The 24,269-nt window shown below is 61.5% G+C and overlaps 1 protein-coding gene across 4 annotated transcripts in view; it reads left to right on the plus strand.

Moving 5' to 3' along the window:
• Nucleotides 1–21,749, plus strand: part of NR5A2 (nuclear receptor subfamily 5 group A member 2) — an 86,219-nt gene extending 64,470 nt beyond the window's left edge. For 3 of the 4 annotated variants that reach the window (XM_036016084.1, XM_036016083.1, XM_036016085.1), the window contains exon 7: nt 21,498–21,745. In XM_036016084.1, the coding sequence (XP_035871977.1) occupies nt 21,498–21,745 (248 nt within the window). Of the gene's footprint in view, nt 1–21,497 lie in introns of all 4 variants that reach the window. The other variant, XM_028531382.2, reaches the window with a different exon arrangement.
• The last annotated feature ends 2,520 nt before the right edge of the window (nt 21,750–24,269 follow it).

The following is a 24,269-nucleotide window of genomic DNA, read 5'->3' on the forward strand; positions in this document are numbered from 1 at the left end:
AACCAGGGTTGATCTTTCACATGTCGTCAACACTGGAAGTAGAGGGAGCATTTTTATATTTTGGAAAATGTGATAAATGCAGAGGAGAGCAATGTGACTGAAATGTGAAAGGACAACAGGATTTCATAGATGTGGTGTTCAAAGGTTTCCCATGCCGGGGCCGAATCCTGTGTGGTTTCTCCGTGAACCACAATAAATGGGACGGGTCTGGCCGGGGAACTCGCCATCTCCTACCCAAGACCAGATCCCAGAGAAACCTGAGGATGCGAGCGTAGGCCTGTTGGCTGTGACCGCACAGGATGTTCTGGGTTATCCGGGTTGTGGCGAGATACTCGTCTCTTCGCCTTGTGCGTTCGCGTCTCTGGGGAGAAATCTCACGGCGTCTCCGTGGTAAAATGCTTCGAGTCGTCTCGCGTGAGTGGTGCCTCACGTTAGCTGGATCGCTGCGTTACGTTCAAAGAAGTAGGGATGAATCACGACCGGGTTTGGTTTTCATCACTTTTATCTTGGCTTCATCGTTTTTCAAAATTGTCCTCTTCTCTGCCAGTGCCACAGAATGGGGGAAGCGTTGAACCTCATGCATGACCTTCCGGAGCAATGGGGCCATGTACCTACCGTCCCTCCTCCTGTTGAATGAATGTCCCTACCGTCCCTTCCCCAGTTGAATGAATGTATCTACTGTCCCTTCCCCAGTTGAATGAATGTACCTACCGTCCCTCCTCCTGTTGAATGAATGTCCCTACCGTCCCGTCCCCAGTTGAATGAATGTATCTACCATCCCTCCTCCTGTTGAATGAATGTCCCTACTGTCCCTCCTCCTGTTGAATGAATGTGCCTACCGTCCCTCCTCCTGTTGAATGAATGTATCTACCGTCCCTCCTCCTGTTGAATGAATGTACCTACCGTCCCTCCTCCTGTTGAATGAATGTACCTACCGTCCCTCCTCCTGTTGAATGAATGTATCTACCGTCCCTTCCCCAGTTGAACGAATGTGTCCACCACCCTCCTCCTCGCTAACACACGTGACCGCCTCAGCAGCCTAGGCACCAGGGATGAGCAGCCTGGAAGCCCCTTAGAACCCTGCCTAGTGTTTAAAGAAGGAAGGAAAGCATGGCTTTCAGAGCAAAGCTAAATAGTTTGGGCCAAGAGTTTGTTGTTAAAGAAGCAGATACAACCTAACAGGAAGTAACATTTGAGTAGTTCCCAATTTATGAAGGGAAGGCTCCCCCCCACACACAGAAACAATAAATAATCATCAATCCTAGCATGGGAGGGGCACCTTGGTTGGAGTACATGGGCACTGAGCCCCCAGGTCCCTGGGCTAGCCCGCAAGTGGCTGCCTTACCCCGAAAGCCGAGCCCAGGTCCAAAGCCAGGACCTGCTGTCCCCAGACCCTCCTGAACCTGGCTCCCCAAGTCTGGGACCCAAAATGCCATGATCCCAGCCCAGCCCCTCTGACCCGGGAGGCAAATGAGGCTTTCGCCGACTCCTCAGGGGCCGCCAGGGCAGGGGTGAGAGGGGGCTGCACAGCGCCCCCCACCCCGGTGAGAGATGAAGACGTGTCTTGTGGCAGATTTGGTGAGAGCAGATAGGGTGTGAGCCATGCAGGTGCGGTCAGATTCCCACCCTGTGTCCCCCAAAAACAAGCAGAGGTGGGGGGCAGCCCCCGGGTTCCTATTGCAGCCCCTGAACCCATTGCCCCGAGTTGAGCCCGTCGGGGACATCGCTGTGGCCCAAGTGCCCAGAGTGACCGGACGTGGCCAGCCCAGCTGTTCCTCTAGGTGGAAGGTGGCCGTTGGGTCTTCCTAGCCTGTGGACTCGGCGGCTGGGCGCGGCTGGGCTCTTGCGTGTCCCAGGTGGCAAAAGACAGCCCCGGGGGGGCCTGTCACATCCTGTGTCCCCGATGAGCAGCGGCCTTGACCCGCTGTGAGTCACTGTCTTTCCCGGCCAGCCAGGGCCCCTGGGGGCACCTCCTCCTCCTCGGTCAGGTCAAGAGAAGGTTACCCAGACGGTTCTCCTCGCTGAGGGGCTTCCCACCCCGAGACGCGGCTCTCGCTCTGGGCTAAGTCGCCGGCGGTGGGCGGGCTCCACGTGGCCCTCCGAGCACTTCCGGGCAGGACTCGTCTCGCCTGCGCCTCGCTCCGTGGACCCCGGGCTCCCCGCACCGTGCTGGGCGCTCGCTCGCCTGGGGACTCGGGAAATGCCGCTGAGAAAGCAGAGGCACGGGTGGCCCCATTTCGTTTTAAACTCGGAGCAAAGGCTTCACCCAAGTGGTTTGTGACACACAACCAGGACAGTTCGGCCAGCAGGTCTTAGACTGAGTGCAGGTCAGTTTTCTGGAGCTGGTTTCCCCAGACAGTCCCCACCAATACCTCCTTAGCACTGCACCATCCAGCTACCGGTCTGTCCGCATTCCCGCCGTGCACGAGGTGGGGGCGCTCGCTCACTCACATGCTCGCTCTTCGGGAAGGCCGGCGTGTGGAGCTGCGCACACTCACGCACGCTCACAGCTCACACGCACACACGTCCCACGTGCTCTCAAAGTCGAGGGGCAGCGAACGTCCACCCCACGTCCACCCCACTGCCAGGTGCGCCGGCTCCCCGTGAGGCCAGGTGGGCGACACGGACCCCCAGGGCTCTTCTCCCCACGCGCTCCCCGTCTCCCTCTCCCCCGTCCCCCGTGGGGCGTGCTGATTCAGAAAAACGCTCATAGACGCGGGTCAGACCACTGCTCCGGCGCCCGCAGCAGCGGCTGGCCGGCGGGCGCGGGGCTGGCCGTAACCCCTCCCGGCTGGCCGCCGGCCGCCGCAGCGGGAGTCGGGGGCATTGATCAGCAGCCCGAGAGGCCACCGCTCGATACTCGCGCCGCCGAGCGCCGGCCGGGGCGAACAGCAGCACATAAAGTTGACGCGTGTCTTAATTAAATGCACTGTGATCGGTGCTGCGCGGGGCTCTTCCTTCCTTGCAGCGCGCAGAGCGCTTGGGCGAGGGCCGGAGATAATTCATTTTGGAGTTCTAAGTTTGAGCTTAATCAATATGTGCTTACAGCCACAGGAGAAGGGACGGCCGTTTCTTATCTGCCGGCCCAGGAATATAATTGCCTGAATAGCCCTTATTCAGGCATATTTCTGGAGAGCGCGTACTTAGGAACGTTTATTACTTGGGGGGCGTTAATACTCCCAGTGTCATCGCACTAAGGGCTGCGGGGAAGGGAGAGGAGGCCTTGGAGACAGGCGGGTCTCTTCTCCCGCTGCCTCAGGAGCGGCGTCCCCGGCTCTGGCGGCCCCGAACCCGCTGCTGTCCTCACCTCCCCGCCGGAGCCCGGATGGCTAACCTGGTCGGCCCGGATCCCGCAGGCTGGCTGGCTCCGGGCCTCGGGAATGTTCCAGAACAGGCTCGATGCACCCATGACTCACAGCCGAGTCACCCGTCCGCCCCTCTCCGCCCTCCCGAGAACGCCCGGCAAGCCCAGGCTGGCGCCCGCGTTCCATGTGGTTTGGAGGGTCGCATTCCAGGCAGACGGGCTGGGGGCTGGGCACCTGGGGGGCTGCCCTGGACGCTAATGGCCTTCGTCCCTTTGAAAGATGAAGGTTCACAGACAGACCCAACGACCCGACGAGCAAAGCCGCTGCAGTGGGTGCTGTGAGCACCTGCAGCCTGCAGTCTGCCCAGAGGGGGGCCCCTCGGTGGGACTCAGCGGCGCTGTGGACCCCGGGGACGTTGTTCTGAGGCAGGCACGGCACAGCCGGCCGCCGGCCACACCCCCACACGGCGTCCTGCTGTCCCCCCCCCCCCGAGCCCAGCCGTGCACCTGCCCCACGCGAGGCGGGCATCGGGCCTGTGACCCTCTCTCTCGGGTCACACAGACCTGGCCAGGGCAAGAGCAGAGCTGGGAAACTGGGCGCAGGGTCACCTCTGGGGCCTCAGCGGGAACCCCCATGCCCAACCCCCGCACCCTGAGCGCCCCGATTGTTAGCAGAGACTCTGGCCTCAGCCCTGAAGGGACGGCGAACCCCAGAACCTTAGAGAGGGGCCTGTGCTGCTGCCAAGCCCACCCCCTGAGGGTTGGAAAAGTGGGGGAAAAGTGGGGGACACGGAGTGAGTCGGGGTCCCGGCTGAAACGCTCGCCCGGCAGGAGGACCCCAGGCCCGGGCTCCCGCCGTCACTGAGGCTCTGCGTCTGTGTCATTGCCGAAGTCAGGTCTGGATGTTCCCCGGCCGTGCCCTTGAGCTGCATCTAAAAGTGTCCTCCTTGTGGAGGGTGGCGGCCCCCGCCTCACGGGGGAGGGGGCCCCGGGAGCTCTGTGCCCTGCGTGAAGGTCGCGGCGACCTGGTGACCGTGCTGACCTCAGATTGGGCAATGCTGCCTCCTCTCCCCGGGGGCGGTAACCACATTCCAGCCACGTCACCCTGCTCTGCTCTGTCTGTCTTGGAGGCCTGTTTGTGGGGCCGACAACACACCTGAAACAACCCACCTCCCGCCCTCTGCCCGGCCTCGCTGCCCGCTGTGCGAGCCGTCTCGGTCAGAGTCAGGTTTTTCGTCGCTCACGCGACACCGCAGGGGACAGCGGTCGTGCGGAATGTGGCCGGATTCAGAGCGTGGTCTGCCCCCAGCCAGGCTCTCGGCGGAGCCAGACCTGGGCCACGGGCTGTGCCCCGCATGCAGGACGGGAGCCTGGTGCTCCGGGTCGGGGTGATGCGGGAAGGGCCGGTTTTAGGAAGAACTCGGCTCGACGCCCAGCACGCGGTGCTCGTGAGTCGTCACCCCGGGAGGCGCCAGCGCTGCCGTCAGCAGAAGCCGCATCAGCACATCAAGCGTCTGGGGTTCCTTCCGTGTGCCGCCCGGCGCACAGGAAGCCCCCCTCAGAGGTGCGGCTGCTCTCAGAAAGGAGGAGCCCGGGTGGGGGGGGCTGCCCTGGGCAGCGCGGCTCGTTGGGCAGGGCGTCGTCCCGCCAAGCAAAAGGTCACCGGTGGGTGTGACCCCTGGTCAGGGCACAGGCCTGCGCTGTGGGTCTGGTCCCCAGTCGGGGTGCATGTGAGAGGCAACCAGTCGACGTTTCTCTCCCTCTTTCCTCCCTCCCTTCCCCCCTCTCTAAAAACCAATAAATAAAGATAAATAAAGTGTTAAAATGAAGCCAGGGAAGCGGAGGCCCCGCCGTGGGGAAACGCCTCTTCTCCGATATATCACCTCCAGTCGGGGGGGGGGGGGGCGGCCTGCAGGGGAGGTCTGCCCCGTGTCCTCGGCCACTGCTGTGGTCACTCGGCCGGTCAGCCACGGCTTGAGAAGTCTGCCCCGCCCGCCGCAGGCTCCATGAGGACCCTGGGGACCTGGCGGTGTGTGTGTCACAGGGAGCAGACTCCAGCCGCTTCCCTCTTCTGTCACCTGCCACGTGTCCCGGAATCAGACGCCAAAGAGCGAGCCCCCGGGTCTCGGGCGGGGGCGGGGGGCGTCGTGGCTGGTGACTGTTCCCCCTGGGCGGGGGTGGGGGGCTCGTGCCGGGAGACGCTTCGGCCTTTCCCTCCCACTTCCTAGCGTGCAAATTCCCCGTGGGCAGCTTCCACGTGAGGGCGTGCGTCCCCCCTTCCGACTCATCGGTCCCCCGCCTCTGAGTCCAGCGGCTCAGCAGGAGTGACGGCTGCGAACACAGAGAACCCAAGGTTTCGCACAGAGGAGAGCCCGGTTCTTCCAGGACTGAAACCCCAGAGGACCGCCTCCTTCCGCGGGAGGAAGGGTCGGAATCTGAGAGCCGAACCCTTTCGGAGAAGCTCGCTTTGGTCTTTTACAAATTTTAAACACGAGACTACGACGCCTTATAAAGAGCTGCTAGCAGTCCCCGTATCACGATAAGATTAGCAGCTTCTCCCCTCCTCCCGGTGCTGGCTTCAGACTCAGGGGGCTGCGTGGAGTTGGGGGTCACACATGAACGTGCCCCCGTATTAAACTGGTGCTTGTTACCGCTGCGTGCTGGCCGGGGCCGCCCCCCCACGGGGAGGCGCTGCCCGTGTCCACCCCGAGTTCCCGGCACCACGGAGCCCGTCCCCGTGGAAGGCGGTGCTTGCTCTGCGTTCAGTGCATTCAGCACGGCACGTGTCCGTGACTTCCGAGCCTGAGCCCCGCTGCGTGCCCTCTCCGACCCCAGGGTGCGCCTCAGAGGGCGAGTGTGGCCGGCCTTTCCCGGTCCGCCCATCCCCAGTCCCCGGGATCGGACCCAGACACCAGCCAGAGAGGGGCGGGACAGAGGTGTGCCCACGCCCTGCTCAGGTGCATTCCTCCCGCACCGCCCGCCGCTGAGGAGCCCACGCGTGGCGCTCCGTGGGCACGACGGTGCTGACCCCTCGGACCAGGCCCCGCGGGAGTCCGGAGGGAACCGGATCCTCGTCCATTGCATCGGATTCTTTTTCTTGAAAGCGCCCTCTCGGGGGTGGCCACGCCCCTGGCCAGCACCCCTGCAGGGGCCCAGTGGGCCCGCGTCTGGGGCGGCTTCTAGTCTGCGGTCGCAGGAGCGGGGTGCGGTCACTGCAGAGTCGGACGCACCGCGGGGGACAGAGCGTGTGTCCCCCGTGCTGACCTGCCGACCCTGTGCGGGTTCTCTCCGTGACGGCAAGGAGCCCCTGGCGTCCACGCACCTGCCTCCTCACGAGTCTTGGCGGGGAACGAGGTCGGACCCTTCCCCAGAGCCGCCCCATGGGTGGTCCCCAGCGTCTCCCTGCCCCGAGATCGCTGGCTCCGGACCCGAAGGACCGGACGGTGTCCAGTGGGAGGGCAGGAAACGGAACTCGGGCCGCGGCCCCACGCCTGTTTCCAAGCATTTCTAGGACGCGGAGATCAAACTCGCACCGCAGAACTCTCCGTGCGTTTCTGATGCTCACGGTCAGGCCAGAGTTTCAGGAACTTGCAGTTTCTTCAAAAACTTTTCTGTCTAAGCTGCTGCCCTCGCTGGCCACAGCGATGCCAGGAGAACTGGGCAGTCACACGTGCTGGGGGCGGTCCAGGGCAGCGCCGACGGGGCGGGGGCGCCGTAGCGGCCACATCTCTGGTCGTAACTTCGCGGAGCCTCCTCTCTCGGCGAGGGAGCTGCGGAAGCTCGTTCTTATTTGACAAAAAAACACGGCTCCTAGGATCGGAGCGCCTTCCCTCATCCCTTACCCTCCCTGCCCCCGGTCCAGAGGCTGGGCGCCGTTGTCAGTGAGCCGTTGTCAGCGAGCCGTGCTCAGTGTTGCGTGACTGAGCCTACTGTGCGCACCGCACTGCGGCGGCTGGGTGTGCGGCCGGGTGTCCGTCACCAGCAACTCCGAGGGAACCCCTGTCTCCCATCTCCCCCTACACACTTGGCTGGGCAGCCCTTTCGTTTCCAGAAATCCCCGAATCATTCTCCCGGTGGCTGTACGTCGTGGCCACCGTGGGGGGCAGGTCGGGGGGGGGGGGCTCACATTTCCCCAAGCCACCAGCCCCACGACTGAAGGAAGTGCCGTCATTCTGGGTTAGTTTGCATTCTGCGGACAAGCGAGGTTGGGGATCGTGTGCTCCGTCTCTGAAGTGCCCGTCCCCGTCCTGTGCCCGGTGGAATCTGTGTCCTTCCTTACTGATCCGAAGGTCCCGTCTCGACAGGCGAGGTTCGGTTAAACCAGATTGGATTGGCTTTCCTGTTCACCCTGTTGCAGATCTGTGCTTTCACAGAAGTAACCGTATTCTGGGGTCTTCTGTGTGTGCTTTGTCGTTGCTCTAGGAAATCCTGCCTTGAAAGTCATAAAATTCACTCTCCTTTAGCTTTTTTTCCAAACGCATTGAAGCCGCACTCCCCACACTCAGGTCTTCAGCGCGCCCAGAACTACTGGCCTCCGGGCACAGGAGCAGGTGGGCGTCTGCTGTGTGTTCCAGGCCGTCTCGTTCCCCTGCCGCGCGCGGTCAGCCGTCCCGGGGCCGAGTGGCTCGTCCTCCCCGAGTTCTTCATGCCGCCCTTCTGCTCACGGCCTGCGTGTTGCTCTCTGGACCCTCGGTTTCGTCCCACTGGCCTATTTGGTCATCACAGTGCGAATCGCACATTTTAAGCGTTTGTTTAAATAAGTCTTAACGGGCGGTTGAGCACACACATTACCCTTTGGCTATCTATCCCTCTACCTCTGGGTTCAAAACAGTCTTACGCTTTGCCTTTCCAGGCACGTTTCAGGGCGGGTTTGCTGTGAGTCCACGAAGACCCTAGCTGGGAACTCGAATAGAGCTGCACACTTCAGAGACGAACGTGGGGGTCCTCACACCCCGCAGTCCCCCACAGCCAGCACCGGCACACACACACACACACACACACTGATCATGTGGTGCCCAGGGGTTGCCTCTTTGCAGGTTCCTGCTTGACACCCCCACGGCCTGTTTGTGCCAGGGCTTGCGCTGCTTGTCTGAGGTCTGTACCCCAGAGCTCAGCACAGAGTCAGTGTTCAGACTATGTGGATGGGTCCGTGGATGGGTGCACGGATGGGTGCATGGATGGGTGGATGGATGGTGGATGGATGGATGGGTGGATGGGTAGGTGGATGGATGGATGGATGGGTGAGTGGATGGATGGGTGGAGGATGGATGGGTAGGTGGATGGATGGATGGGTGGTAGTTGGTTGGGTAGTGGATGGGTGGAGGATGGGTGGGTGGACACATGCATGGATGGTAGTTGGATGGATGGATGGTAGGTGGGTGGATGATAGTTGAATGGAAGGCGGATGGATGGGTGAGTGGGGGATGCATGGATGGATGTATGGATGGTAGTTGTTTGGATAGTGGATGGATGGGGGAGGGATGGATGGGTGTTGGATGGATGGGGGAGGGATGGATGGGTGTTGGATGGATGGGGGAGGGATGGATGGGTGGGTGGGTGAGGATGGGTGAGTGGGGGATGGGTGGGTGCACGCATGGATAGATGGCTGGGTGCATGGGGAGATGGGCGCATTGATGGGTGGGCGGATGGAACACTCACTGATGAGAAGCTCCACCAAGCACCTCACAGAAGCCCTCCCCACCGCCTTGGTTCGGTGCCGTCCGGTTCATTCACTCCCCAGAACAACACGTAACAGGAAGCCAAAGTCGAATGGAGAACCAAGAACCTGATGCCTATTTCCTCATCCTTGGTGGATACTTAGTGCAGGAGATAAGAAACTGTGCTCCGTGTACAAGGAGTTCCCAGGTAAACCAGTTTACCCGCCACTCGCCTCAGTCCGGTGGAAAGACAGAAAGAGTCCTGAGCACCAGTAAGCATCATTTATATTTAACGCCCCCACGTTGACACCAGTAAAACCCTGATGACTGTCAGCACCACTTAAAAATACGGCTCCCCGGTAAATAATTAATGCATTTGATGGGGGCGAGCTCCAGGCAAAGCTCAAAGCCCAGTAATTAATAGACTGATTACAGGATGCTTGTGAAACCGCTTAAACACGGAGGGTGCAGCACAGGTGTCATTGTTTCAGAGTTGCCCTGTGTCCGTAAATGTGGCTACACGCCCTGTGAGGGTGGCGGAGGCAGAGGGGCGGGGAGAGGGCGAGAGAGAAGGGGAGGGACTGAGCGAGCGCACCCACTCAGAAGCCGCCATTGATTCAGAGCTGTGAGGGGCCCCGTGAGGCAGAGCGTGGCTGTTTGTTTAGGGCTGTCTCCCGCCAAACGGGAGCATTGGCCGTGGGGCACGGGGCGCCTGGAACCTTTCTGGGGAGCACAGACCGCTGGAGCGGAAGTCCTGCCCGCCTGGTCCCCTCCCCTGACCCAGCCACCGGGACCCCTCGCAGCCGCTGCCCTGGCCCCACCCACGGGAGCGCCGTGCCTCGTCCCGGCCCCTCACGGGTTCAGAATGGATGGCGGCTTGTGTGTCCCCCACGGCTCGCTGTCCCCAGGAGAGGCCCGCGCTCGGGGCTGTCTTAAAGCCTGTGACATTGGGGCTCCAGAAAGGGAGGGGGGTGGGGAGGCCACCCACCGAGCTGGAAGGGGCCCCCACCGCCACCGGTCCCCACCCCCCGGGGGGGGAAACAGCGTCCTCTGGAGGATGACACCTCGTTGACCTGTGCCCGCTGGCACCGCGCTGCGGGGACGCACCGGGCGATGCCAGGGCAGCTGTTTCCGGGGAAGCCAGGGGCTCTGAGTTAGCAGGACCCGGCGGCCTGTCCTGAAGACTCGGCCACGATTTACTGTCAGGACGTCACAAACCCCCGGCCTCTGCCTCCGGTGAAACACTGCGCTTTGCTTTGCTATTGATGTATCAACTCTAATAGTTACAAACAGCTACAGGAAAATCAATAGCGAGCATCACGTGCGGAGAGAGCCCCACCTCGTTAGTTACACCCGCCAGACGCAGCGCACGCTCCCCACCAGGCGGGCCGCCTGCAGGGAGTTTATTTAAGACATTCGGCCTCACGGCAAACGGGGGAGGGGGAGCCTGGGAGGGCCACGCACGGGGCGGGGGCGGGGGCGGGGGCAGAACCGTGTTTCCGAGTGAGAGCCGCCTTGCCCAGGGGGACATGCAGACTCCGGGCCGTGCGCTCTGTCTTGCCGCCCTCTCCTTGGGGACACTCGGGCCCTGGGCGTGAGGGCCAGGTGGGCATCTGCCGGGTGGACCCGCGAGACACCAGCTGAGCGGCGGCTCGGAAAAACCAGCGCGAGGAGGGGAGCGGCTGGAGGCTGACCCCCAGGACCCAGCCCCCAGCCCTACGCCGGCACAAAGTTTAATTCCCCTTCAAAGCAGACGAGGAAGAAGGCAAGAGACTTGGGAGGCAACAAATACCTGAGCTGGCCTTGGGGAGCACATTAGCTACCAATTAGTGCATGTAAATCAAGATCGCCGGGAAACAACACCGGGCTCCGCGGCCCTGCGCGCCCGGGGGCCGGTCAAGGCCTCGGGCCGGCAGAGCGCTCCCGCGTCAATCTGTCCGCGCGAAGGAAGGGGGGCTCTCCACGGGGGACCCTGCTAAGTCCTGGATCGGGGCCCGTGAGGAAGCCGCGAGGCCTGTCGAATTCCCCGTCTCGAAAACGGCACCGTGAAGGGCATCCACACACACTCACGCACACATGCACATGCACACACATGCACACACACACGCACATGCACGCACATGCACATGCACACACATGCACATGCACACACATGCACACACACGGCTTTCTGATGGGAAGTCTGCCCACGGGGTTTTCACATTTCACTCTCCGGGTCCCGCTCCCGCCCTGGCTGTAAAAACTGTCTTCAGACTCGATGGTTGAGGAGGAAGGGGAAACCTGACCCTGGCTCACCGTGTGCCTTCGTGGGGGGGAGTCCTAAGGAGCAGTAACAACATTTGTTGGAAACATCCCAGCGGCAGCAAAGAAGAGCCCGGGGCACACCCACCTCCCCAGACGCCAGTGGACGGGCTGATGAGCCTGCCCAGGTGGGCGGGTCTGCTGGGAGGGGGGGTTGTTTTCAGCGATGAGTGTTTCAAATGTCCATCTTCTAGTATATTTTCCCCAACTTCTGCCCCCCCCATGTTTCCATGCCACCAGAAATGTTAAAGGGAATTTTAAGTTTCCCTTTGACGTCCCTTCTGAGGACAAAGTGGACTGACACTCAGCTCCGGCCACCACTGGATACGTTTACGATGTTCCAAAACGCTCGCCCCCTGAGGAGTGGGGAAGGCGACCCCACCCGCACTGGGTGCCCCTGAGGACAGGGCGGCAGAGCCCCAGGCCTGGGCACCCCGGGAGCAGCAAAGGCCACCAGGTTACGGGTGCTGTCACTCGCCAAGGTCCCTAACAATTAACACTGTAACGACAACGCAGGCAATCCAATCACGAGTGACAACCTCACTGCCGTTTGCCTCTCTCCCTGTTTCCTGTGCTCACTCGCCTGCAGCGTCTGTTTATTCTTGTGACCCCCTTCGCCGTGGTCGTCCTGCCTGTGATCGGGGGTCCGAGGACGAGGGGTGGCGTTGGGACGGTTTCTGACCAGGTGGGGGTTACAGGTCTCCCTCCGGGTCACGCTCACACTCGCTTTAGTAAGCCCGCCGTCTGCCAGCGAGGCACCTTCTCCCCGTGCACTTTGTCTCGCGAGTCAGTCTGCGGCACGCCGAATGCGCACACCAAACACGCACCCCGAACACGCCAGGGCCGCCTCCCCCCGGCTGCCCAGAGGAGCGCCCACTCCCACACCCCAAGCGTGGCGGCATCCCCACCCACAAACGCCTCCTGCAGGACGACCCAGAGCAGGCACCCTGCACCGCTGGGGCTGTCCGGGCCCCGAGCCCGAGCCCAGTGGGGCCGGCTGCCGGGGAAACCCAGCACGCCAGCAGGTTTGCCCCGGACACAGCTGGTCCCGCCCTCGAGGCCGAGGTCGGACTGGACAGGCGGCAGCAGGGGCCGGGGTGTCTTAAGACGCGCACAGGAGTGCGCAGAGCAGAAGGCGCGGTTGTCGCAGGAACTGAGGAGCGGTGAGAATGCGGTGGCGGTGACGGAGCAGATAATCAGGAGAGAGAGAGACGGAGGGAGGGAGTGGGAATTCCAGTCTGGTCATTTCGTCCCCTAATCAGCAGCTTTGAATTTTCTTCCCAAGTAAGGAAAAGGACAGAAGTCCATATGTTGGGGGGTGGGGGGGGAGTTCTGAAATGGCACCGGCCGAAGCATTCATCTGGGGTCCAGCCGTGGGAAGGCGTGACCTACGCCGACTATCTGACAACTGTGCCTGGACCTTCATGTGTTTCACAGGGTGCTCCTCGCTGTCACTGGGTCCCTGCAGCGGCCTCCCCGCCCTCAGGGCCGCCTGCCTGCTCTGGCCTCCCCTGGTGTGCGTCCCCGTGTGGTGGGAGCCGCAGTCCTGAGGGTGTGTGTGTGAGTGTGTGTGTGCGTGAGCAGGAGGGAGAACTCTGCTGTGTGTGTGTGTGCATGTGAGTGTGAGCAGGAGGGAGAGTCCTGCTGTGTGTGTGAGTTTGTGAGAGTGTGTGTGTGTGTGTGTGTGTGTGTGTAAACAGGGGGGAGAACCCTGGTGTGCATGTGTGAGTGCATGTTTCACAGATTTAAAATCTCCTCATGCCTCCAGCCGTGGGAATGCACAGACCCAGTAACTTCTCAGAGTGTGCACACCTTCCGCCTCGCAAATCAACGATGCCTGGGTGTGCAAAGGCGTGGTGGCCGCCGGCGCTCAGGGCCCTCCCTCTCTGGGGCTCAGAATCGAGTGTCCCCTTGTACAAAACAAACACCACCCGACACAAAGTATTTCAGCGTCACCAGCACCGCCGTCTTAGCAAAATCCATGGGTACACGCAAAAAAAATAAAATCAAAATTAGAGAGTAGCTTCCTTTGCAAAATGTTTTAAGCTCTTTTAAACTGAACTTCCTGTTATTTTCTCTGTTGCATGGTTAAAAAACACAAAACACATGGGTAATATGGATTTTCTGTCTTTCGCATACAAATCCATGTCCCTGAGCAATCGGATGAATTATTAATTTCAGTTATGCAAAAAAATTGATAAGTATTTGGCTTTAATGATCTCGTCGGGTTGTCCATTGGCTTTCCCCTTGTTTCCCCCTCAAAGGCCCCTTTTGTTGGCCCAGCCCGGGCAGGGCAGGAGAGATGTGGGCCGGCTGAACGATTTCCCCCTTCGTTCCAACCCCCGATCTCACCGAGCCGAATCTTAATAAGCTGAGGGGAATGACCTAAGAAGAAGGACCGCGCACACCGAGTTCTTAAGGAGAAGTTTTATGCTCGCTCTGCAGCCTGGGAAGGCGCCCGCTGCCCAGGACAGGTGCGCGGCAGCTGCACAGGTGTGCGGGTGCACCGGCTTGCGGGCTGCTACGGAGGGGGATGCTGCTTCTCACTGCAAGTGGAAGCAGAACGTGCAACGCCCAGTAAACCTCACCAGTTCAGAGCCGGCCGGCCTCGCGGCAAAACGCCGAACGTAGTGGCAGTGAAGACGCGCAGTGTCGGCGGCCTCAGTCCCGTCCTGTGGCCGGCACAGGGAGGTCCCCCGAAAAGAGTCTGGGAGCATCGGAAGTGACCCCGAAGTTCCCACTGTCCCAGTCTCCCAGTAATTCCCCGTGTGTCTGTCCAAAGAGGTAGGACTAGACCTTCCGGAAGTGCTGGGGCACATGCGACAAGGGACAGAGGAAAGGGCTGTGACAAAAGTCCGAAGAACTGAACAGAGATGTCGTCCCCAGAGACCGCAGCACCGACGCCAAGCTTACGCTTCGCAAAGCACCCTGTGAAAGGCCTTCCCTGTTTAAACGAGGTTCTCAGACAGATGGGCCACCCACCACCACGCCCTGCGCGCCCGGGACCTCTGCTGCTGCGGCCGGTCTGAGGGGGGGCTCACCTCTCACGAGGGAGGACTCAGCGTCCACACAGACGGGCGGCCTCCCCACTGCCAGCCGCAAGGGAGACCCGGCACACGGTGGGGGCCGGCCCGGCGCCCCGGTGGCCGAGTCCTGGTCGGCAGACCCACCGGAGAGCCGTGCGGGGTTCTCCTCCGCCCGGCTGCTTGGGAGGCGGCCTGTCCTGCCGGGTGCCGCGCCCCTGCGTGGACTTCACTCCCGCATGTCCCGTCCTGTTAACGTGATCCACGCGGGTGCTGCCGAGTGGCAGGGATGTCACGTGCGTGTCTTGGTCGCAGCCTTCTGCTGAGACAGGGGGGCGAGTCCCAAGGCCGTGGCCCGCCCACACCCAGCGGCGCGGCGGCGGGAGGTCTGTGGCCACCGGAGACTGAGTCCAGGGAAGATGTTACGGGGTTCCCCCGCTGACCCCCACCCCGCCCCCCACCGGGGCGCCGAGGTGTGCGGAGCACAGGTCACAGGCGACACCTGCGACGGTGAGTGCCTCTCCCACGACGCCGTGGGGAGGAGCTGTGGTCTGAAGCGCGTTCTGCTCTGTCACGGCCCGTCAGCCTCTGTCCCCGTGGACCCTCCTCCCCGCTCACCCCGTCCCCCTTCTGCCCGAGCCCCGGTCCCTGGCCGCCCCTGAGACCCGCAGGAGCGAAGGCTGCTGGACAGGCAGCCGCCCCCGGCCATGCGAGCACGCCGCGGCCGACGCGAGCTGTTTAAAAGAAAGGGATTTCTTTCAAATGCTGAATTATGGAGCAGTATTGATCGAGGGGGCGCGAGTGCCCGGGAGCGTGCGTGCGAGCGTCTCCTGGACCCCCACCACAGAGCGGGGCCGGGTTCAGGCCAGCCACTCGAACACGGGCTTCGTGTGCTAAACGCACGTCCACACCCCCCGGGGTCGCCTCTGCCGCTCTCCGGGGGGCCTCCCTCGGGAAGCCGGGGCGAAAGCCGCGGACACCGCGGGCTCACACACGCCGCCGCGTCCGGGCTCCGGGCCGCGCGCACGCAGGGTAATGTTTTAATTGGCGAAGCTAATATTTGATCCAGCCTCATAAAAGTTTGAAACCCAATAATGAAATGCAAATACAGTCCGCGTCCCGGAGACGGTAAGAATGCCTCTAAGCTAACATTTTTAACAAGGCGTGCGCGGCAGCCTCTCTTGTAAATTTTATCACACCTGAGGCGGCGCTCCCCTCTCGGTTCGCTGGGCAGCTGCATTTGTCCCGAGGCAAGCAGGCATCTAGCGCAGGCTAAACTCAACCTCCGGAGCCGAGATTCGGCTTAATGTATCCCCACGTGGATGCGCCTGTTTAATTCTCTTTCATGCGGTGGCGTCGGCTCACCCACGGCCCCGCCTTGCCGCCTGCGCAGACCACAGCACCTCCCGTCTTATCGGAGAGAACGGGGGGGGGGGGGGGGGCGGGGGGGGGGACGTGGAGGAAAGCCCCGAAGTCTCTGAACGGAAGTCGATGCACCCGGGCGACGCGAACCCTGTGCTCGGACGTGCCCACCGATCGGAGGGGCGAGCTTCCGTCTCCGCGGAAGGGGGGCTCTGGGTGAAGGGGGCGTTTCGTGTTCCCAGGGGACAGGTGGACATCTTACGGGAAGACGAGGACGGTGACCCCGCGGCCCGAGGTCGGGGCGGCTGTGACTCCGTGTCTCGGGCACCTGCTGCCTGGTTGCCAGATGCTGCCTATGCCCGAAGTGTCGAGGCTGCCCGACACCCCACTGTGCGGAAACTTGGGGGGACACCGGGAAGCTGCCTCATCCTGCGCCCCTGGCCATTCTGGTTTCTGGCTCAAAGTATCCCATCGATCCCCAGCCAGAGACCTTACTTTTTGCCTTTGACTTTTCATGCGTTGCCCTGTGGTTTCCCTGTCATCCGGGGCGTAGAGACAGACGAAAACACACTTGCCTCAATTCACGAACTCCGACCCGCCTGGGCGTAGCCTCCCTCCCTCCTTTTCATCCCCGAGGAGACGGGGGTGGGGGTGCTCCACGTTGGCCACGCAGACCCTCACGCAGCGCAGCCCCCCCCGGGGGGTCCACACCCCCAGGTCCCTCCCGCCCCCAGCCCTCCCAGGGGATGGCATCAGTGTAGAATCCCACTGGGCTTCTCTAGGGGCAGACGGCCGGAGCCGTGTTCTGTTGGACCCGACACTGGGGCTGGACCTCGAGTGGGGGGGGGGGAGGGGCCGTGTGAAGACAGCTGGACCCTGTGCGGGGGGGGGGGGGGTGCGCAGGGGGCGGTCACACGGACGGGGAGCTAGTGTGCAGGGGGGCGTTGCAGCCACGGGGCCTCACTCAGATGAGCCAGTCGCACAGCACTCGCTCAGTGTCTCGCGTGTGTGTGGCGCTGTGCTCGCGTGTGCTGTGCGTGCAGGGAGAGACAGCAGGCGGGCCCCTGCGTCTGGGAGGACGCGGTCCGGCAGGGGGGCGGGGGGGGGGGCAGGGCCCAGACCCAGAAGAGCCGAACAAGGAAGACACAGTTGGACACACTGGAAGATCTCCCAGAGACCCGCAAGGGGACATGAGTCTTTCGACCGACAGTTGTGACAGGGGCCCCCACCCCGCCCCGGCGCCGTGCGGGGCAGGCGAAGGCGGTGTGCCCCTCCCAGGGCCCCCCCCTCGTGCTCGTAGGGGTCAGGGAGCCGGGTAACACCCGGCCCTGTGTGTCGGGCGACGGGATGGAGGGGAGCCGCGGGCAGAGCGGGCTCAGAGAACATGTTCACAACCGACTTAGCCGTGATGCGCTGGAAGCCTCGGGGGCCCCGCTGGCTGGGCACGGCTGGTCGCAGACGTCGGCCCGAGAACCGCCCCGCCCTCCCGCCGCCGGGACCCGGCGTGTCCCCCTCCACCGGTTCCCGCCAGGGGGGCGACTTCACAGATGGTCCCGGGGAGCCCCACACGGTGATCTTTAAAACAAACTCCTTGCAGAAAACGCAGTTCCTCGGCTCGGCCCGGCCCTGGTTTGTCCACAAGCACAGGGTTCCCTGAGGACGGAGTGTGCCGGCTTACGGGCTCGCCTCCTTCCGGAACCTCAAGGGGACGTGGTCCCCACTTTCGTATCTTTTAAAGGGCCAGACGGGACTTTTCCCCAAGCATGTGAAAAATCAACAGATACCTGTCTTCTCAGCAGAAGACAGCACCCTCCTCGGGGGGCACCCCGCCCCCACTGCACCCCTTGTGAGCAAAGGACCAGCCGCTGAACAGCGCTGACCAGGGTGGGGCGGGGGGGGAGTCCCAGGTGGGCTGCAGGGCAGGGACCAGGACGGCAGGCGCCGGCGTCTTCCCCCTTGGATGGCCCCGACGCTGCGCAGGACCCCACACAGCCGGGGCTGTGATGTATTCAACAAGACCTCGGGGTGTCCTTTCCAAGGGGGACGGAGCACATCTGAGCCCCCGCCGCAAGCTCCTGGCAGCACGGCCGCTCACGGAAACTGGGTAATTAGTCCCCGAGTGCAGGCGGGACGGGGGGGGCGGGGGGGCGAGAGGCCGGTACTTGCTGCAGGAGCCGCGGAGAGTGCACGGCCCGTCATCAAAACTTAACGGCGCCCCAGACGGGCCCGAGAAAGTGCGTCTGTCCGACCGCACGCCAGCGCCCGCCCCAGTGTGTCCTGACCGCGCTGGCCGACTCTCGCTCTTTAATTGTACGAAACCAAGCACGCGTGCATTCCAGAGGGTCTGGGGGCGCACCCCGTGCGAGGGGCTTTGTGATGCAGCCCCAGGAGCCACAGAAGGACGGGGTGGGGGGCAGGGGGTGGGGCTGTGGGTCCTGGGACCACCTCGGCTCCTCCTCTAGGTTCCAAGCGGGGTGCATGCGGCTCCGTGTGGGGACCCAGCGGCCAGCCTCGGAAACACACAGGTGGCCCTTCGTCCAGGTTTTGTTTTCCGTGCAATTCAGTGTCCGTGCGTCGGTGACTTTCGGGGCGACAATCTCCTGCTGCGGATGGGTGGAGGTGCCGCCATTCTCGGCGGGGAGGGGGGGGCTTGGTTTGTAGGGGGGGACATCCCAGAGGACGCGGCTGCGACTTCAGGGCATCTCACATTTACACCCTCACGCAGGGGCGTGACCCCACAGAGAAGCTAACCCCACGAGCCTCCGGGGAGCACACCCAGGCTTCTGGCGCTTCCTCGACAGTGGGTGCTCGGGCGCGGCGGAACGGGGGACACGCCGGGTCTCCCGAGAGCGGGTGGCTGCCGTGTCACTGCGTGTCCCCCGTCGCCCTGGGTCGGGGGGAGTGCTGCCCTGTGCATGCGCTTCTGAAGGCTGGGGCTCGGGAAAGGAAGGGAAGCTGGCTTGTGAGACGGTTCACGCAACAGGTGTTTTCACCTTGGGTCCCCCTCGGGTGAGTGTGCCCACGACACAAAGCAAACGTCTGTTTTCTCCGGGGCTGGGGCTCCTGGAAGGAGACGGAGGCCTCACCCCGTGCCGGGCGGTTAATAAAACGGGGTGCTGTGCAGGGAAGGGGGCCCCCGGCTGAGGAGACACCAGAACAGAGCAGAGGTCCGGGGACCACGGGCTCAGGAAGTGAGCAATCCCATCCAGATCCTTCTCTTTCTTCTTTTAACTTACAGCTTAGATAGCAGGGGTTTGCCCCATAATTACAAACTGCCTGAGTGGACACAGAGACAAAGTGGACAGTCGGTCAGTGAGCACCTCTGGGCGGATGAGCTGCGTCTCTCTTGTTAAATGTAATAATAAATTCACAGAAATAGCTGGATGGATCATTATTAATTCTGTCCTGTGAGCTGGACTCTGGCAAACTCTGGAGAAAGTTGCCTATGTGGCCAGGTGTGGGAAATCCGTACATTTTCTGCAGCAGGAAACTGCGTATATTCTTAAACTTCGGGGGCAAAGGCACCGGAGAATGCTGATCTGAAGACTTCACCCTCTGCAACAACAGCAGAACAGGCTAAGCTAGAACTTGACCCGCCCTTTGGCTTACGTTTCTTGGTAGTTTTTGTTTCTTAACAAAGCGGCATAATTCATCATAGGAGATAGAACCTAGTTTCTCAGAAGCACATTTATCAGAAGAAGAAAGTTTCAAAAGCAACGTCCTAACAAGAATTACTTGTGGATCGTACATTGTACGCTGTGCAAATGTCTCCACCGTAATCTCTGTGACTGTCGTTAGCTTTTCTTGCTGCGAGAACAGCTTCCATTGCAGCGCAAGATAACCCTCCGTTTCTCCTTTTCCTACAAATGTGTTTAAACCCCTGTGACACTGGATGCGGCTTGTTCTCTGCTCTAACCCCCTCGCCTCACGCACGAGAGAAAGCCGGGTTCGGTCTTGTCTCAGCCAGGCGGGGGGCAAGGGGGTGCAGCCTTGAGGAGCTGGTCGGAATTCAGGGGAGCTCGTTTCCCAGCATCTTGCCCTCTGCTGTGACGCGTGTGAAGGACCGATGTCCCCGGCCAGGTGAGTCTGCGGGAGTCCGACAGGTGGGGCCGACACAAAGCCGAGTGGAACTCAGGTTTTCCCGCCACGGACCCAGGCCTGACGCATCCCGGGGGTTTCCAATGGCTCACGTTTCGTGAGCTGGACCGAAGGTTTGGTCTCACACTCGCAAGTACTTTCCAGTCATTTCTAATCGTAATCAGATAGTTTCGAGAAGACAGAGGGGAATGCCAGAATGGTCCCGCACCGCGGGGGCACTGGGTCAGCTTAGAGGCCAGAGGCCCCAACAGTGCGGCGTCCACCACACTTTCCACTGACAGATAACCGGCGGTTTTTCGTCCTCCCGTCTCACCTGGAACCAGTGTCGCGTCCAGGGCTCAGGGGGTCTGTTGCAGGGCCAGCTCCTCGCTGATTTCACTCGGGGCAGAGACGGGGGGTGGGGATAAGGCAGGAGCGTGTTTCATGCAGAATTCACGGCTCAAATATAAACACGGAAATCACCACGGACACACGCCCTCAGCACACGTGAGGCAGCCTGACTGTCAGGGCGTCCGGAGACCCCCCACGCGGGCGCGCCCGTGCACATGCTACACCTCCCGAGAAAGAGCGCCTGCACCGGGGCGTGGGGGTGCTGGGTCGCTGCAGGCTGGGGTCGCTGCGCCTGCCCTCCGAGTCACAGCGTGGTGCGGCTGCTGGAGACACAGCGGGGGGGGGGGAGGCGGCTGCCTCGGTGCACACCCTTAGCGTGATGTGAGCACACACACACACACACACACACCCCTCTACACTTTTCTCCCGAGGCCTCTACAGATACATTGTCTAAACTCTGTGCTGTTAACCGCTCAGCAGACTTCGGGAGAGGAAGTTACTGTAACCGTTTCCCTCCCTCCTCCTGGGTGCGTGTGCACTCGATGCCAGGTGTCTTTGTCCTCACTCTGCCTCCCTGTCACTCGGTGCTTACAAGGACCTCAGGGCAGGTGCCGTAACACAATGGGGCGACCACTGGCTGAATGAGCGGCCAGTGTCGGTCACCTCCACCTGAGTGGCCCAGGGACGCAAAGAAAAGCAAAGTGTCCGGCCGGAGGCCCCCCCCCCCCCGCAGGTGAAAGGGCACCGGCCATCCTGGCTGGGCTGCACCTAAGGGACCAGGCGTCCACGCGCCAAAGATCATTAGCCACCGCGATCCGCGTCTGAGCGCATCCCCGGTAGCCGGGCCCTGCCGGCGGTCACTGGAGGGCACCAGATGGCCCATTAGCATGGGCTCGACAAGTCACAGGCTTTCAGACTCATTTAGAAAATGTCAAACAGAAACAAGAACCCTGTCACTTTTTATTAGAATTAACTACATCAGACCCTGGGCCCAGATTTCACCTTGGGTCGGAGAAACGAGTACAGAATCGCATGAACCCTGCGACACACGGGCTGAGATGGGTCGGTCTCCCCCTGGGGACCCGTTTGCGGTGGTCCCCCCTACCCCAGAGCCCTCACCCCGTCCCCCGGTCAGGCTTGCGAGGCGCTGACCTTGCCCAAGACCCGTCGGCGTCTGCCTGACGGGAAGGAGAGGCAGGCGTTCAACGAGGTGCTCTTCCTGCAGCCCGTTTCTGATCATTCTCCCGGGACCCCGGGGGCAGGGGGTGGGGGGGCTGGCTGATGCCCCCCGCAGCGTCAAAACCACGCTGCCTGTCAGGGGGAGACTCCCTCCCTGACCTGAGCCCCCGCGGCCGCAGGACACGGCAAGGAAACGCCACGGGAATCACGAGCTTCTTTTCTTGTCTTCCCCTCTCAACCCAGACGTGAAAAACCTGGAGAACTTCCAGCTGGTGGAGGGCGTGCAGGAGCAAGTGAACACGGCGCTGCTGGACTACACCACCTGCAACTACCCGCAGCAGCCGGAGAGGTTCGGGCAGCTGCTGCTGCGGCTGCCGGAGATCCGGGCGCTGAGCGCGCAGGCCGAGGAGTACCTGTACTACAAGCACCTGAACGGGGACGTGCCCTACAACAACCTCCTCATCGAGATGCTGCACGCCAAGCGGGCCTGAGCCGCCGGGCGGGAGCAGGCCGGTGGGGGTGGGCGGGGAGCACGGGGCGGGGGAAGACAGAAAAGGACTCTGAACGGCTGCTCCCGGCGACACTGGCGAGGAACTTGGGTTGAAGGGGTTGCATTGGGAGAGGCGTAATAAGCAGATACTTGGTAGCAAATGAGGGGCGGATCAGGGTATGCGTACTGTCAACTGTGAACCGGAAGCTCCACGTGCCCCCACGGAGTCCACGTGAGCGGCGGCCGCCGAGGGCCACGGGCTTGCAGGCAGACCCCAGCGCCACACACGGGAGGGGGAACGCGGGCCGGCCGCGCCATTGCGGGGTGTCCCCACGCGTCCCCTCGAGGAGGCCGAGGTGGGGGCCGGTCCGAGCCATCAGGGATGCCCCTACCGCCGGCGGTCTGAGCTGACACAGGCCCTACTCACCCTCGGTGAGGCCAGCCCGAGGCTCTGCTCACAGCCCTGTCGGCCACCCCCCCCCCCCCGGAACGGCCCCTCCCTCTCCCCCTCAAGGACCCCGCACCTTCTGTCTGGTGATCGATCGGTGAAATCGATCACGGAGCCTCTACCAAGGACTCAGCCGCCCCACTGCAAGCTCCGCCCAATCTCAAAGAGCCTAGTTTCCAGTGTCTGTGTGTGAGACGGGCTAAGAGCTAAAAAGGACAGTCTGGCAACACGTGAGCTTGCCACGTCAATATGCCCTGGTTGGGTTTGTCACGTGTTCGTCATGTTTAAAAAAAAAAAAAAGCAGGCCGTGTCCCTCTTCTGATCCCACGCAAACAGCGTGCGTGAGTGTCACGGGAAATGCCGGCACGCTTCCACCCCCGAGCACCCCCGCCAAAGCCAGCTAGACCTTGTTTCTGCTGCTGCCCCTGAAATGTGCTCTGGCGCGGCTGGGTTCCGCTGAAACACCCCTGGTCCGAAGGCTTGTGAGGACACGGCGGTCTTCGTGAGCACCCAAGTCCGTGGTTTGTTTAAGAAGGAAACTCGTGTCCTCTTTCCCCGGGACATCTCGTCACCACAGTCGTCAGAAGCCGAACACAGCCCGCAGCACGTGGGGAGCCACGGGGACGGAGAGACGGGGAGAGCAGACCGACCGGTCGCTCGCTCGCACAGCCCCTCGCACGGGACGGGAACCGGGGGTGGACCCGTGGCTGGGAAGACAGGAGCGAGACCCAGGTCCTTCCGGACGGGAAAGGAAGAGAGCGGCCCTGACCCCCCCCGCGCCAGAGACCAAAGCCGGCCGCCCGGACCCAGCGGGTGGAGGGCCGCCCAGCCCACCTGCCGGAGGCCACACTCGGCACTCCTGGTGACACCCGGGCGCAGTGGGGGAGTCTTGCCTTATGTCGCTCGTCCGGACGGGGGCTGAATCAACGTCTAAAATAAAGTATTAACACTTTAAAAGTCTCATGAGATATAGTGTTTACATTCTTTAGGTCCTGTGGGGGGTGGGGAGGGGACCGTGATAGGACAAAGTAGCTCAAGCAGTAATACACCTAATGTCACTCTTCTGGTCGGTAATTATCTGGGACAGTGCTGAATCATCGTCGTGAGACACTAAAATCAAGGACGGGAATCACATTGAAGACTTTAATTCTGTTTTGAGATTATCGGCGGCACAATCACGTGTAGAAACTGTAAAAAAACAAAAAGAAGAAGAAGAAGAAGAAGTATCTCCTAGTCCCTTAATTTTTTCATAAATGTTTCTGGCTTTTGAATAGTTTATTTATATTGTATATCATAGTTTTGACTGTAGACAATTATGATGCTAATTTATTGCTCCTTGGTCTCACCTCTGTATAGACGTAGCCGAGACCGAAGAAACCAAATAAACGTGTGTGTGTGCACGGCGGCATGTCTTCAAGTCAGTGGGGCACAGTTCAGGGACGGAGACGGTCTTAATGAATTCAAATCATCCACTTGATCACATGCCTGTAAATCTTCCTAATTATTTCTGTAGTTTATTTAATGTCTGTTGTAAATTATGTGACCGGTAGCTTCCTGTTTTCCAGCGAATTCCGCGAGGGTGGCGTCTTTCCTGGTTTCCCTTTCCCGGCATCGTGAGGTGTAGACCAAAGATACTAGTTGTTGCTTCTGTGTGTGCGGAGAGAGAGTTATTTCATTATTTTGATCCACCACCTCGACTCCTCGTCCACGTGAAGGGTGCACATTCGCCACGCGGCGTGTCCGAGGCCCCTCGCGCAGAGGCAGAGCTCCGTCCGCTGGGCTGTCCTCCTGGCCCACAGGACAGCGGGAAGGGGCCGGTCGGGGCGTGTGTCCAAAGTGGCGAGCAGGACGGCCGCGTGGCTTCTGTCCCGTGCAGAGCCCGGGTGGCCAGAGGACACGTGCACAGGGGAGAAGCATCGACGGCTAGTGAAACGGTTCTGTTGGGGACGGAGGACACTCAGGAGATCGAGGGAAGTTGTTTGGAGGGTCTTGAACACTGCAAAAAAAGAAAGAAAGAAAAGAAAGCCTCCCCAGTGCATAAGAAACCTAAAAGTGTCAAAGATGAGTATGTTGTTAG

This window comes from Phyllostomus discolor, chromosome 15 (assembly GCF_004126475.2).
Source record: "Phyllostomus discolor isolate MPI-MPIP mPhyDis1 chromosome 15, mPhyDis1.pri.v3, whole genome shotgun sequence".
NCBI classification, from domain to species: Eukaryota; Metazoa; Chordata; class Mammalia; order Chiroptera; family Phyllostomidae; genus Phyllostomus; species Phyllostomus discolor.